The sequence below is a fragment of the Limulus polyphemus genome, unplaced genomic scaffold (genome assembly GCF_000517525.1).
Source record: "Limulus polyphemus unplaced genomic scaffold, Limulus_polyphemus-2.1.2 Scaffold6760, whole genome shotgun sequence".
NCBI lineage: Eukaryota > Metazoa > Arthropoda > Merostomata > Xiphosura > Limulidae > Limulus > Limulus polyphemus.
The window spans coordinates 6,783-22,643 of record NW_013672370.1 but is presented as its reverse complement, the minus strand read 5'-3'; the positions used below and the strand labels follow the sequence as shown (position 1 = coordinate 22,643).

The 15,861-nt window shown below is 33.2% G+C and overlaps 1 protein-coding gene across 1 annotated transcript in view; it reads left to right on the top strand.

Annotated features, from left to right (window-relative positions):
• Positions 1 to 14,811, top strand: part of LOC106474049 — a 24,215-nt gene extending 9,404 nt beyond the window's left edge. The window contains exons 2-5 of the mRNA XM_013934734.2: positions 4,675 to 4,759; positions 8,945 to 9,031; positions 10,592 to 10,675; positions 14,783 to 14,811. Of these exons, the coding sequence (XP_013790188.2) occupies positions 4,675 to 4,759; positions 8,945 to 9,031; positions 10,592 to 10,675; positions 14,783 to 14,802 (276 nt within the window). The 3' untranslated portion in view covers positions 14,803 to 14,811. The remainder of the gene's footprint in view (positions 1 to 4,674; positions 4,760 to 8,944; positions 9,032 to 10,591; positions 10,676 to 14,782) is intronic.
• The last annotated feature ends 1,050 nt before the right edge of the window (positions 14,812 to 15,861 follow it).

Sequence of the window (15,861 nt, the reverse complement as noted above, 5' to 3'; positions counted from 1 at the left end):
TTACAGTGTAATAATGTTCAATAATAATGTAAAAACTCAATTTTCCTACCATAATTTTGTTCTGGCAGTGTTACCACAAAATAAAAACTAATTGTTTAGCCCAATGTGCAGTGACAAATAAACATATGATAAGGATAGAGATGAAAAGAATCAGCATTTCTGTGATTCAAGATAGTAAATTGTTAACTCATGTTTCACTATAATATTGTTATGTACAAAATATTGACTAATTTTATACCTGTGAGAATCCTTTCTTCCTGTACCTTTAACAAGTGAAGTGGCATGTGCTGTTAAGCTTATCGTCTTTGTAGAATGAAACCGTATATAAAGTATCTACATGTTTATCACCTCAATTTAGTTGTGCACATTCTGTTTACCACCACATGATTGATCACCTTGATACAGTTGTGTTCATTTACTAGTGCAAACTTGATCCCAAGAACTAAGTGTATGTAACTTGTATTAACCTGTACTTACTAGTCATCGAAGTAGTCACTTAGTTGTATTTAGTATTTTTCTAATTTATAATCAGTCACAAAGTAGAACTTCATGTAAACAATGTAGTGCTTTTCTGACATTACCTAGATATTTTATATAAAGTTAATAAACTTTATTACCATAAAAATCTCAAATGATAGATTGTAAAAAATGCACCTTGTTCTGGTCATAGGCCTACATCAGATCAGATAATTGAAGATCTTGTATTGTTAGAAAGAAAATTATTATCAGAACTTACTATATGAAAAATGTTTAAAATGAGTCTTCCATCCATTGAGCTCTGACATTTCTTAATTCATTTTTTCTATGAAAATTAGTATTGTAGATCAAATCTTGTATTTCCTTGAAACTGTTTTGGAAAATGATTTTCATCAAGAAAAATTCAGTAATTTTAGTATCTTGTGGAAATTTGATGGCAGAAACCTAAGGAATGCTATTAATAATTTATTCATCTTGTTGCAGGTTTTGTACTACAGTGGTATATGATATATTTTCATGTACAATGGTTTAAGATTTAAAGTGTAACTTAATTATTGTACTAAAGATATTTATTGTATTAAATGAAACTTGAAAAAGTCTTAAAACTCCAAACAAGCTGAAAATAGGAAGATTAATCTTATGAATACAATTGATTACTTGAATGATCTTGATAACTAATCAATTGGCAAATTCCACTAATCCTCCGACTAATCCTTTAAACATACTACAACTTTATAATTCTATTGAAGTAAAAAATGATAAAGCAAGCTTTAAAGCAAAAAACAAATCAGGACTAATTATAGAAAAAGTTGTTTTCTTCTAGAACATACCAACAGGCTAAGCTTTTATCACTTTGTTCCAATTGCAAGGTTAATCTCTGCTGAATTAGAAACCATGTTCGCTTACACAGTTGAAAAAAAAACAAAGAAAAAAGAGTTTTCATTACATGTTTAGATCACTGACCTATGACATCTCGAAGCTGAGGTAACAACCAATAAATAATAATTAGCTGAAATTGATAAAACTACAATTGTATTCAAACTACAAGGTCAAATTGGTCTAATTTTGTTTAATAATGTTATGAACAATAAAAGCTTGGCAATAATTTGTTGGTTGTTCAGAGCAGAATTCTTTATCAGAATTAGAAGAGACTTTAGTTCTTAACAGTATCTCATTCTCTGTTCTTACAGTGGTTTTAAACATGTTTGTAGACAGTAAAACAATGCAGTTCTTGAGCATGTATCAAAGAATACTAGAATGCAAGTTAAGTCAAGAAAAAAGTTAGTTAGTTAAAGCAAATTTGAAGTTAGCCAGTGTGTGAATGATTAGCCATAATGGGTGATTTCGAGAGAGTGTTGTACAGCTATTTTATAACAACAGAGATGGGAAAAACAATTTGTCTTGTCAGTTGGGGTCTAAAGTAACTGAATCAGCCTGTATGGACTTTGATGCAAAAAAATAGAGAATTATTTAAACCCCTGGATACAACTGTGGTAACCAACAAAAGAAGTCAGAAAAAATTAAGGTAGTGAAAGTGAAGTTAGACTGTGTGATTGTTAGTTTAGCTGAAATGGCCAATATTTTAAAGCGAGTTTCACAGTTTAACAGAGATAAGGAGAATAGTTTGTTTTGTCAAAGGGTGTTCTAAAATAATTGAACCCGTTTGTGTGGACTTTGATAAAAAGAAGATAATTATTTAAAGTTCTGGATTGGCTATTCTCATTCTGTGCTGCCCTCTCTATGCAAACTTTTCATAACGCATGCCACAAGCCTTACGCACCCACCTCTGTTGGAAATATCATGTTCCAACATGTCTCTCGTGCAAGTCATTGTTTGTCACCTCTTAACCAATAGTAGCATGATATGCTCATATGATGCATGTGACTTCCTCTATGCTCGTCTACTAATGGAACCTTGGTTGAGATTCTCTTTCCACTATCATCTCCCTTCCTCCTTCCCGAGACGAACTGCATTAGTGGTTGGACAAAGCTCATACGTTGATGGGCATGCCACTTCCTCCCCAACATCTGGATCTACAGTTGCTCATAGATGCATCCCTTCAAGTTTGGGGGTATGGATCAATCACAAAGAAGTGTCAGGCCATTGGTCACAGATGAATCTGACCTCTGTTTTTGGACATTGGAGCTCTTATACTGGGCCCATGCATGTCACATTTGTGATATTACACTTCATTTGCTTGGTACTTTCAATCTTGTCACAAATTGTCTTCATCAGCCAGACTGGATCTATCGTACGAAGTGGGCATTGGATCCTCTCATTTTCTGTGACCATTACCATCGTTGGGTTCTCCCCAGTTAGATGCTTTTGCCATGAGCCTCAATTCTAAGTTGCCCCTCTTTTGGTCACCTGTACCACATCCCCAGGCCTTGGTGGTCGATGCTTTCAGTCAGGTTTGGTCAAACAAATACCTGTATGTGTACCCTCCAATTCCGTTGCTGCATTAGGTGATTTCTCTGGTCCATTTCATTTCTTACCGGGTCCTCCTGATAGAACCCTTTTGGCCGGCACAACCTTGGTTTCCCAGGTTACAGCATCTGCTCCTGACACTATCAGTTCCTCTTCCACTTTCTCCCTCCCTTCTTTGCCAACCTTGATCCAACCTCCTACATCCCAATCTCCTCATCCTCCATCTTCATGCCTGGCTTTTGTCCGGTTCTGGGCGAGAGGATCCAGTTTCATGCGTCGAGTTGCCTTCTTGTTGGCTGGTTCCTTATGACTGTCTTCTTTAGAAGTCTACCAACATAAGTGGAAAGTGTTCCACTGTTGATCTGCTAACAGAGGATTTCCAGCTGACAAGCCATCTGTGGCTTATGTTATGGAATACTAACCTGGTTGTTCAACCATGGTTCATCATTTTCCTCACTTTCAGGATATTGGGCAGCCCTTTCTCATACCTTCCATTTTTCAGATACCATAAGGTTTTTCTTTCTCCTGTTCTTATTGGGCTCATGCATTCCTTCTATATTCAATGGCCGCTGAGATGGCCTGCCCTTACAGATTGAGATATTAAAGTGGTCCTTCATGTCATCTCTTTACCTCTGTTTGAACCATTTTCTTCATGCTTCTTGTTTCATCTGTCCCTTAAAACTTATTTCCTTCTTCAGTTGGCCTGTGGTCATTGACAGGCAGATCTGTTTGCCATAGATGTATCACATACCCTTTATCACAATTATTCCTTTCTCCCTAAAACCTTGGCTGCTTGGGAAGGTTGTTCATCCTTTTCTCCTATTCCCCTACTCTTCCCTGTCTTTTTCCTTTTATACCTTGTTCCATGTTTTCTCCCATGAAATCAGACATCTCACTTTTTCCCTCTCTTCTTTTTTTTTTGTCATCCGATGGATGAGATTTTTTAATCTGGCATGTGGACTGCTCCAGTACATTCATCTCCCACTATCTTCATTCTATAGCTCTGTCCTCTGCATCAGGGTTTCATTTTACTGGCGAGTTTTCTTCATTTTCTTTTTTTTTTCCAGGGGCCTTTTCACTCCCTTTTTATCATGGATCCTGCTCTGTGGCAAGTAGTGCCTGTCTAGGTACTCTTTAACTCTAAATCTGCACTGTCTGCCATGTTGACTCGCGCTTCTTAGTCCATGGCTATTCACACTCCTCATTGAGATGGGGAATTCCACACGATCACTTATAGGTGAATAACCTTGTGATGTCATTGCTTCATAAACATGTCCGTACCATCTATGGACCACATGGGTAAAGCAGAAGGGGATTACTGCTGATCTCTGGCATGCCTTGTGTGAATAACCAGGTGTGCTGTGCTTTTCAAAATAAGGTTTCATGGTCACAATTGCATTGTCTCTGGTGATGACGTTCTTCCAGGCTCTCCACCTCATAGTCAACCTCCTTTCTTCAAGTGGAGTATGGAAGTCCTTGCCACTTTCAGTTCCAAGGCTATTGTCAAGATACACTTTCATCAAATAGTGCGTTATTGGATATGGTGACATGACTGTAACAATAAGCTGAAACTCCAAAACTGTTTTAATATAATGTAGTGAACCCTAAATAGAGGTGATTAGTTTCTTTTGTTTAAAATTGTTAGGGACTTTTATAAACTGTCTTTGGTATGTTTGTTGGAGTGGTTGAAGGAGAAGGTTGCAGATAAAACTGATAGTATTAAAGGAATCAAGTACAAGTTTAAAACTATTTATTGTTAATTTTGTGCAGTGTATTGAAGCTTTGACCAAGATTCAGAATCAACTGCAGTCAGCAGTTACTGGAAAAGATAAGATCACCGATGCATTTGAGAAATGTAAGTATCATTTTAATATAACTTTCCATATTAAATATACATTGATCTAAACTTTTTGACCAACACACATCTGGTGTGGAAACTTGCATCCTCAAAAATACTTAGATGTAACTTCTGTTATACCAGTCGTGATTATCTGGTTGAAAACAGTATATGTCAATATTGTTTTGATAAACTTAAAGTAAATTATATATCCTTTCTGTTTTATATATTGTGTGAACTTTACTAAAATTAATGAAAATTGAATAAAGTCATGAAAAAATAAAGTAACTCCTTCTTCAACATATTATCATACATGTTGAACAAAATATGGAGTTTCATTAATATGGTTTACATGTAACTTACTTATAGTGTGAAACATGTGGTGTGGCATTAGTAATTCTTACAAACTACATGTACATAATGTTTAAAGCTCTGAGTTTATAAAGCTCAGATGCCTAAATAAATTATTTGGTGTTTTTTGAAAAATTAGTAAGAATATAAAAACAAAAATAAAGTAGTTAGGATGTCAGTCATCCCATAAAGATTACCTGTGATATTAAAACATTGAAGATTCAGCAATAAAACAGCTAAATGAAATATATTACACATTTACGGTAATTAACTGTCATATTTTCACATCCGTGTACACTTGGCTCAACATGAGTATAAAATAATCCAAACTATCAGTACATGCCACAACATTAAGAACACCTTTTGTAACTTAAAAACATAAGATAAAAAAATGTTTTAACAATTCACTGCAGCTGAGATGTATATTTCCCATTGCATTGGGAAACTTACATCCTAGCTACTTTGAAAGGGTTAAAACCAGACTGGCTGTAGATTTTAAAAATTTATATAACTACTTACAACCTCAGCTTTTACACTATTAATATCCTTAGTAGCTCAGAACTAAGAAGATGACTTTCCAATAGAAAACTTACCTTTTTTCATATAATAGCTTTTCTTGTTCATTGCTGCCCTCTATACGCAAATATTTTTCACTTGCCATTAGCCCTTATACTCCCACTTACACCATGTATTTAACATGGTACAGTTGCATTGTAGCATGCAACAACCCTCCACCAGTAGGATGGCAACATACCCTTTTGTTGCAGCTGACTCCCTCTATACTGTAGAACCCAATCTTAATTTCTTGAGTGCAGACAGGTTTAATTTCACTTGTTTTTACTTCATTTTGTTTTTATGTGTAGCCTAATTTGTTAGACAAATGACTTAGTTCTTTTCTCATTCAGTTTTATTATGTGATAGTTTGTGGATTGAATTTGTTTTGCCCACTCAATTTTTTCTTATTTGACTTCATAGACTTGTGTTAAGCTACTACTTCATTTGTAACACTTACCACTGTACAACATCTGTCATTTCTGTGGCTTTGGGCTCCAATATCTCAGGAGAGTGGTTTCAGTTTTCTTTTCCTGCAGATTAGATCCTACCATGTGGTCTATTAAGTCTTGTACTGGGGCAAGATGTACCACTTCCTGGTGTATCTGGTTTAATTGTTGACATCTTGTTTGACAGCTTTTTACTACCTTTTTCTATTGCCGTGCAGTCAAGGACTAAGCTAAGAAGGTTCCCACATTTTTCATCAACCATTCCTTACCATAATTTCCCAGGTATGATACCTTTGGTCTGTTTGTTAGTTTACCCTTCCTATACAGATTTCAGGATCTCTGATGTTTAATTCATAACCCAGTTAAATTCTGAAATTTGCATTTTTTTTCTGGACTATCAACCCTTTGAGTCTTTCATACAGGTTTGGGAATCAAATCCTGAAAATGTCAATTACTTTTAACAGGCCCAATTTTCCTGTTTTTGTCTATCATTTCACCCATCCTTTGTTTCCTTTTCCTCCACACCTCTCCTCACCATGTCTATTCACCAGGCCCCTGCAGGGTGTCAGGGAGAGACTCATTCCTTCCCTTTCTTCCTCCACCTTTGTCCCTGTGTACTTGACTCTTCTGTTGGTGGGATCTTTTTGGTGGTGTGCACTGTTTTCTTTAGGGCATCTCCCTCCTCAAATTCTTCCTTGCTCTTTGTTTGGCACCATAAATTATGCCTGTTTGGGGTTCTGCCGGTGTAGATGATGTAATATCCTCCAATTTTTGATTAACCATCCAACAGAGTGAGATTTCACAATGCAGTTCACTGCTTTGATTGGGAGCCCACATCCTACCCTCGTGTAGATGTTGGTACCCCGCAGGTTAGTTTTATATTTCAAGTGAACCAATCAACATAAGCCCTCACACAAGTTTAGGATTGTATATCTTCCTCTCTCAATTTCCTTCTTCTGTGTTGTGGGTCACTGCAGGGATATGTCGGATTATTCCAGTTCTATCCTTGGCTCTCTTTTTCTCTTAATACATGGATGTTATTGCCCTTTGGGTGGTCCTGACCTCTTTCACAGTTGCGGGAGTTGATATCATGTGATAGACTTCCTTTTGATACCAGATGTCAAATTCCCAGATCTATAGCTCAGAGCTAATCCTGTGTAATACCCAAAAATTGGAGTGGTTTTCAATTCCACATTTCTTGGGTTTGAGGTGAAGATGGTGTGATCCTCATTCTACCCTTCCATGGATGTCAGTACCCCACGAGGAGGTTTTGGGTGTAGTTGACGTACAGAGTATGGTCTGCCATGCCCTAGCCACTCTACACCATGGGATGCATCCTCGTTTACCCACTTTTCTTATTGTGGTATTGAGTTACTATATCTTTTTCCAGTTATTATCACTTTCCTACGTTATTTCCTCCCACTCAGATGTGCTTCTCTCAATTTCTGCCAGGATTTCTTACACATTCCACATATGGGGCGAAGGGTATACCTGGATCAGAAGTGGTGCAGTTCCCCTCTTTAGATCTGACTCTATCGTCTACAGTGGTATCCTTTGGACGCTTCTGGGGGGTACGTATGTTCTTCCCTTGCACCCCCTCCTCCTAATCAATGTGGGATTTTAGCTAATCTTGTGAGTGGAGGGAAGTACTGTATTGAAAGTTATAATTTTCCTATACTAAAAAATTTATTTCCAATAGGAACTTCCCTCCTCTCACACTTCCCACCCTTTGTCCCCACTCACTTCTGGTACTTCTGTCGTCTGCCAAACTTGTAAGTGATAGTTTGCTAGAGGTGCATAGAGGGAGTCGCATGCATCATGTGTGTGGAAGTTTTGTGGCATGTTTAATATAAAAGTTTTCATATAGCAATGAACAAGAATAGCTAATCTTGTGAGTGGAAGGAAGTACCTATCAGAAATACATTTTCAGTATGGGAAAATTATAACTTCTGCATTTAGTTTTTAAGGCTGCAATTTAGTTTTCAACACAGTTGCTCAAATCATCTGTAGTTCTTCAGTATTCCAACAAAAACAAGTATATGTCTTTAGTTCATTCCAAATAGGTCAATTTTTTAATTGAGTTATACTGCACATCTGTCACTTTTAGATAAAGTTTAAATAGTTTCTTCATAAAGAAACCTAAAGTGAACATTGCATAAATGGAGTCTAACTGGTCTTAAACAAAATATCAACTTTGTTATTTGTAAACTCAAAATTTGTTATATAAACATATCTCAGTACATAATTACCTCTTGTCACCACAGCTAGACATGTTACTAAAATCTTCATTCTTTTCATAACAACAACATAATTCTTACATAACAAGTAATACATTCCTGACTACTCATATTCACATATTAAACACATTCACTAAATTTTATAAAGAAATTTCTTTTTCTAATATCATATTTTAACACTTGTATAGGTTTTAAAATCAATGAATGACACCGACAACATTTGACTTTATACAATTAAAATCCTTTTAACTGAGACCAAGCAACAATCTTCTCTAAAAACCATTCTACATATCTCAACAATTTCTCTTCTTCTTCTCTTAATATCATTATTTATTGTTTGTAAAAGAGATTTCTCAGTTAAGATAACATCATGTTTTGGAAGTAAAAACCGATATGAACATCAAGCTTTCATTCTATTACTTTTTTTCCTGGGTTTGAAATTTGTATATTGTTTTTGGTACATCTTTATTTTCAGTACAAAATATGTCTTCTGTTGATTATTAAAGAAAGTATGAATTGAACAAAAAATGATGTGATGTAATTAAAAACCAGTAAATTAGGTTATTTCCAATATTTTTTTGTCTTTTATATAAATATATTTATATATATTCCAGTGAGTGAGTTAGAAAAATTCCTTGATCCAGACTATGCAGATAGTTTGACTTTAACAGAAGCTGCAAAATTGGACATTGTGCTTGAAGGTTTGTACAGTACTAGTAAATCAGTGGTAACATCTGTAAAACTAGATATTGTTTTTCAAATGTCTATATAGAGTCATAGGTCAAAATTTGTAAATTTGGACATTGTATTTGAAGGGCTTACCACATTTATGACAGAAAAACTTTTAAATGATATGAAGAGAATGTATGTGTGTGTGTAAAGTAAGAAGCAAGTGAATGATAGCCTTTTGGTTTGTTGTGGTTTGCTATCAGCTAACAACATTATATCTTTATTGTCCAAAATGTCATTAAACAAAGCTTTAAAAGGATCCAAGGTGACCGCACACCACATCTTAAAGTAGATGAACTCACAACTTAATTACACGTAGAATAATTTTGTCTTAAATCAAGAGTTTATCTAGTACTCGTAGCTTGTTCTTTACACCCTCTAGCAAATTAATGGCATGCCTATAGTAAAAGAAGAAACTGTATACAGTATTGTAGAAGGGGTCTAACAAGTGTTTCATATTAATTGTTAAAGTAAAATTTTTCACAGATATTACATGTTATCCATCTTCATCTTTTTTTTTTTCACTACAGCCAAAACATTCATCAGAATGGTATGAAAGAAACTAAGAATCAGAATTGATACTTTGTAGAGCAAAGTTTATTATTTTATACTTCATTAAATACTATATAACATGGAGCTAAAAAATTATCTACTGAAAAGATTGTAAACAATTTAGAAAAGTGTCAATATTGATAATTAAATAATTAGTATTTGGTAGTAGCTTTAGTGTAACATAAAAAGCCCTATAGTTTTATATTGTTATTAAACATGCAAGTCTGGAAAAATAGGTATAATTTATCTAAATGGTTTTCATTACATAAAAAGCAAATTTTAAATAAATGTTTAAAATCATTGATATAGAGTTTTGAATTTATTTCAGTTTTGACCTTATCAATAAAGGATATAGTAATTTCTATTAGTTATTTTCAGTGTAGCTTCAATGACTTTGAAATAGCTTTAAATGTCTCATTTAAATAGGCAGTTTACAGTTGTAGAATTTATTGTTGTAATATTATACAGAAATATGTGTTTTTACAGTATCTTTTTGCTGAGATCTTTAGTATGTAGAAGAGAAAATATAAAAATAAATTGGTTAGGACAGGTGTTAAAAGTAGTTAGAATTTTTTTTGTTTCTAAGAAAGTATTAACAGAGTTACTCTTTGTAGGCAGGATTAATTTTTGAGAATAAATGAGACCTGGCATGGCCTATTAGTTAGTACAGACAATCGAGTTAAGGTTTTGTGTTTCAAGTCCTTTTACCTCCTTAAAAACTATTATTTGGTCTGACAATGCTACCACAAGAGTTGGCAGTGGATGGTGTTGACTACTTATCTTAATTCCTTCTAGTCTATTACATCAAAATTACATAAAGCTAGCATGAAAGCCTTCATGTAACTTTGTGCAAAATCCCCAAACAAATGGAGAATAAGGCTCTAGCTGGGTTGTGTTTTTCTATTGTATCTGAAGAAGTGGTATACTAGTATTATGTGAACATTGCATGTGACCATTTTTTTTATATTTTAACATTGTAGAAGAAGAACTAGTTCGTCATATTATTGACAGTTTGCAAAAAGTAGAAGACCTGAAAAGTGTGTTGGACAGTGAGCATATTAAAGGTAATTTTCTATGTATGATGTGTAAGATTAGACTTGGTAATGAATATCTTTAGATTTATAATATAAAGTATATTGATGTATTAAAATAGGTTAAAAAGATACAATGAAAAAAGATTTTTAAATCCTTGTCATTAACATCAACTATTGGTGAAGCTGTTTAAACAAAATTTTAAGGAAATCTTACGAAGAATAAGCATAAATAAAAATACATCTAAGGAGGTTAGAATTGAAATATAATTATTTATATGCAAGGATGTTATTGTTTAACATTATTTTAAAATGTTTATACTCAAATCATAATTACATGGGCCCGGCATGGCCAGGTGGTTAAGGAGCTCGACTCACAATCTGCAGGTCGCGGGTTCGTATCCCCGTCCCACCAAACATGCTCACCCTTTCAGCCGTGGAGGCATTATAATGTGATGGTTAATCCCATTCTTCATTGCTAAAAGAGTAACCCAACTGTTGGTGGTGGGTGGTGATGACTAGCAGCCTTCCCTCTAATCTTACACTGCTAAATTAGGGATGACTAGCACAGATAGCCCTTGTGTAGCTTTGTGAGAAATTCAAAATAAACAAACAAATAAACATAATTACATGTTGATGGATTTAATGTATTATTTATAGACTTGAATTATGAGGGTTGATAATTGTGCCAACATTCCATTGATGGTTTAAAAAGCTAATTGATTGGCAGAGCCTGAGTCTGCCAGTGAGTTTATCTGACAGTAAATTATCTGTGGTAGGCAGCTAGGAACAATGAATGTTAAAAAATGGAGGAAATAAGTGCCTCTAAGCTTTCATTCCCCCAAACGTTAATTAAAAGTTAATACTGAAACAAGTAAAAATGAAGCTGTAGGTGGAGATGTGCCTGAATAATTGGAGAAGCTGTGGCAATGACACTACAAAGCTTTCAACTGATATGAAAATAAAGATGTTGTACTTTAACCCTTTTGCAACAGAAGACCCCATTAAATGCTTTTCTGTGTAAGTCACTGTGTTGCATTCAAAGTTAATTAAACATGTTTACTGTCAATGTATGTGAATGAAATTAATATAATGTATGTTATGATTCAAAGTTTTATTTTATCCAAGGTTTAGTCCTTTATTTCAAAATAAAATTTTAAAACTTCAGATATATTGTCATGTGACCAACAAGCTATGAAAATTCTCTACTTTGGCTCTGTATTTTCAATAATACAATTGTAGTTAATTAGAGGTGCATCTAGACAATAAGATAATTACATAACCATAATTCAAAGTTCTCTGAATGAATACAGTTGAAACAACTAATACATTTTTTTCAACCCCTGACAGCTTCCATGCCACCTTCAACATATTTTTAGCATACATGTAGATGTTACCTATGCGTGTATACTGATTAGAAAGATGTTATTTTACATTATAAACTAACAATGGTTATTTTGAAATTGTCACAAATCATGTGTAATTGACTGCAGTATTGTTGGTTGCTTGATCGACTATAGCACTTACAGTTGTTTCTTACCTAAATATTTTATAGTTAGAGATACAGTTTTAAAAAAATTTAAATATACATCATACTTTGCTTCCATTCTCAAGGCTTGCAATATTACGCGCTGAATGAAAATTTTGCTGAAGGGTTGCACAAATCTCCTAAACTGTAATATGTCTTGTGGACATTGTTGACAGTGTCAAGATGTATAATAAGACCAAAAATTACAAATTTCACAACAGGAAAATCTTTAAAGATATTTTACAAAAAATTAAAAGGTACATTTTTTTTCTGTTTCCTGATTTTAATCATTTCATTCAATTGTATGTTGATGATTATAGCTAGAGTTAGTGATATGGTACAGAAAAATATAATATAAACATTTACCTTAAAAACTCTTGATATGAAATATTAAAATGAAATATGAAAACTTTAAGAAGAAAAAAGCATTTTTATACTTAAGATGAAAATCACCTTGCACTCGAATTGTTAATAGTTTGAATGCATGTAACTACAACAGAAAAATATCATATTTTTAGTAAAAAACTTAATTATAATAAAATCATTCTTTGTGTACAAGATACTTATGACCTTTAATAAAATCTTACCAGTTTTTGATAGGATACGTTAAGATATATAGAATTACCACATGTATTGTTGTACAAGTGGAATTCGCAAATCAATTTTCACAAATTGCACAAGCCTGCTGCGAAAGGGTTAAGATGTCAGACAAATGACGATGATGTTTTGTATTTTGACCAGTAAAACATTTAGTAGTGCATCACTGTGATGGGCAGCAGTTTTTCTTAGTGGTGATGTGCAGTGTGCTATTGTGTTCATGTTTTTTTCAAGGTAATTTGTCACCACAGACTTTGAAGATGGGTTTATATTTTTCTTATTTTTGGAATGACAAATATTTTGAAATTATGATTATATGAAAAAAGTTCATGTTATTATAGAAAATAGCTGGTATGACTTATAACCATTTTCAGTCAGTTGTAAAATTAAGTTTTATATCAGATGGTGACATCTCTGGTTCAAGTATTTAGATTTCTGTAATTGTTTTGTTATCCTACTTTTGGTATGAGGATCCAAATTTCAAGACTTCCTGAATAGTAAGACACATTAAAATTAATAAGAAACAATTGCAGCCAGTGTTATGTAATCTGAAATAGAAATAAATATTGAGAGATAGACTCGTTCTTTAGAAATGAGAATAATTGTTTTAATACATTTCATTTTTATAAGCACATGTAGATTGTATTATAAAATTTAAGTGATAAACTGCAACTTCAGTGTATTTATGCAATAATGGAAGTAATTATGAAAATGCATAAGCTATCTACATACAAGAATGAATAATAGTAACTAGATTGTGAATTTATTAATGGTACAAAACATTTATCACAGAAAATGTAAAATAAAAGCAAATAAGTTCTACAATGCACTAGTATTTTGTATGTGAGACTTTTACTTTATACGCAGCATTACACCTTGTTTGCGTGCTGTCATACAATTTATTATTGTATGCTTGTAAAATATGGTGCAAATTGTCTTGTATTACTCCTCACAATTCAGCCAAGTTGTTTTATCACCTTTTAATTTTAGTTTTTAAATAAGCATATACAGCTGCATCTGTTGTCATGGAGCTTAACCCTATGGTACCTGGCTACTCTATCAGTGATGTAACATCACTCTCATTGTATTTCTTTGCAAAAATAAAACTAGGTGAAAAATTGTTTAAAATTTGACAAGAATGTTCATAAGAGCATGAAGTTTTAGAAAAATATTTAATTTTTTTGTTTTTTCACTTTTTGTAATAGAAATTTATTTAATTTAGTTATTTGCACTTGGACTCTGAATAGTTCACATGCAAAGTGATTTTCATGTTAAGTAGAAAAAAATACTAATGTTTACCTTAAAGTTTTCATATTTCATGTGCATAATCTTTAGAACCTCCTAAAGGAATATCAAAAGTTTTTTAAGGTAAATGTATATTTTTTATTTGCCATTTTCTGTAAAACATCACTAAATCTAGCTATTATCATCAACGTACAGTGCAGTGAAATGTTTAAAATTAAGAAATAGAAATATGTACGTACCTTTTAAATCTTTGTTGATTATTTTTATGACATCTTCAGTAATTGACATGTGTAATTTCTTGTCTTTATCTTTTCACTTTATTTTTAATGTTTTATTTTCCTCTTGTGTTCTGTATCTTTGATTATTTGTTGACACGCACATCAACAAGTAACCGCAGGCGATGTTACATTAACTTCAACTGTTAGGTTTAGCCCCTTCAGCATAATATTTTTTGCACTTGTAAGTGTCTCAAAACTGTTTTAAAATATAGAATAATTAAAAAAAATATTTAAACCTCTCAAATATGTCTTAAGAAACAAATAATACATATTTATCTAAAGTATAAAAGTAAAACCTAAATGCAATCTATTAAACTAATACCTATAAGGGGAGAGAAAATTGCCAAGTGCTACGGACATTGTACTCATTATAATGGCGCTGAAAGTAACTCTATACCATATTTGTCACATAAGGATAAACAACCTCGAAAGGTAAAATCTGCTCTTTCTATTGGTTATAAGCATGCCATTCAACTTAAAACAGTCACTAAGCAACTCAGCTTCTACTTTGAAAGTGGGCATGGCATAGCTTGAACTCAGGAATGTCTATAAAGATTTTCTCTCTAGGCCAGTTCTAGGACTTTGTGTCAAGTTTCCGGTAAACAAACTGTATGTACATGGAGTTTAATACCAACCAGAAAGATGTTTTTAACTGTAGTCGTTTCTTGTGTAAGAAAGTCGAAAATTCAGTTGTGCTTCAAGTAAGAGCAAACATGAAGTTTTTAATTATTCCTTTAGCAGTTTCTTTTGAAATAAATGAATAAAACATAAATTATATGATTTGAATCATAACATAGTTAATAATGCCAATTTCATTAAAATACATTGATAGTAAAGTGATTTAATTAAATTTTGGATATAACTCAATAACACTTAGTGACATGTGCAGAAAGGGACTCAAGAATGGTACTGGGAGTTATAGGATTAAGTTCATGGTAGGGCCAACCAAGCTGAACAGGTCAAGGGAAAAGAACAAGACTAAAAATGGACACCATTTCTAAGGTTAACTACCTCACCTTGTGAAACAAAGAGGGTTACAGAAACTGATGAAGGGATGAAAAGGATGTTAACTGTCATCCTTCCTTTTGCTGTTAATGATAAACTGGATCATGAGGACAACATATGAAACACATGGATCCAAGTGGATAATTTTGAGCTTGGTGACACAGCCACAGCCAAATACATGATAAAACCACCACCTTGAAAATCAACTCAGCCAAAATATTATCTTTTTTCCTAACCATAAACCAGTTTTTTGAGTAGTGAGAGACGATATTACGTACTTCTAGTTTGTATAGAATTGGCTTCATTAATTTTTGGTTCTATGTAATAAGGTTACTTTTGGTTTACAAGTTATTATAAATGCATCTAGGTCATTTCTTCTATTACTGCTTACAAGTTTAGATCTTTCATTCATAAAGTTCAAATATATAAGTTCTTTTCTTTGCCTATTGTCAAAATAAATGGCTTTTACTTGTATTTCTTAATAGTATGAATATATACTATGTTGCTGTTAGGCTTATGATTCTTCTACAGTAGGTGTCTGTGACTTGTTAGCAATAAATTCAACA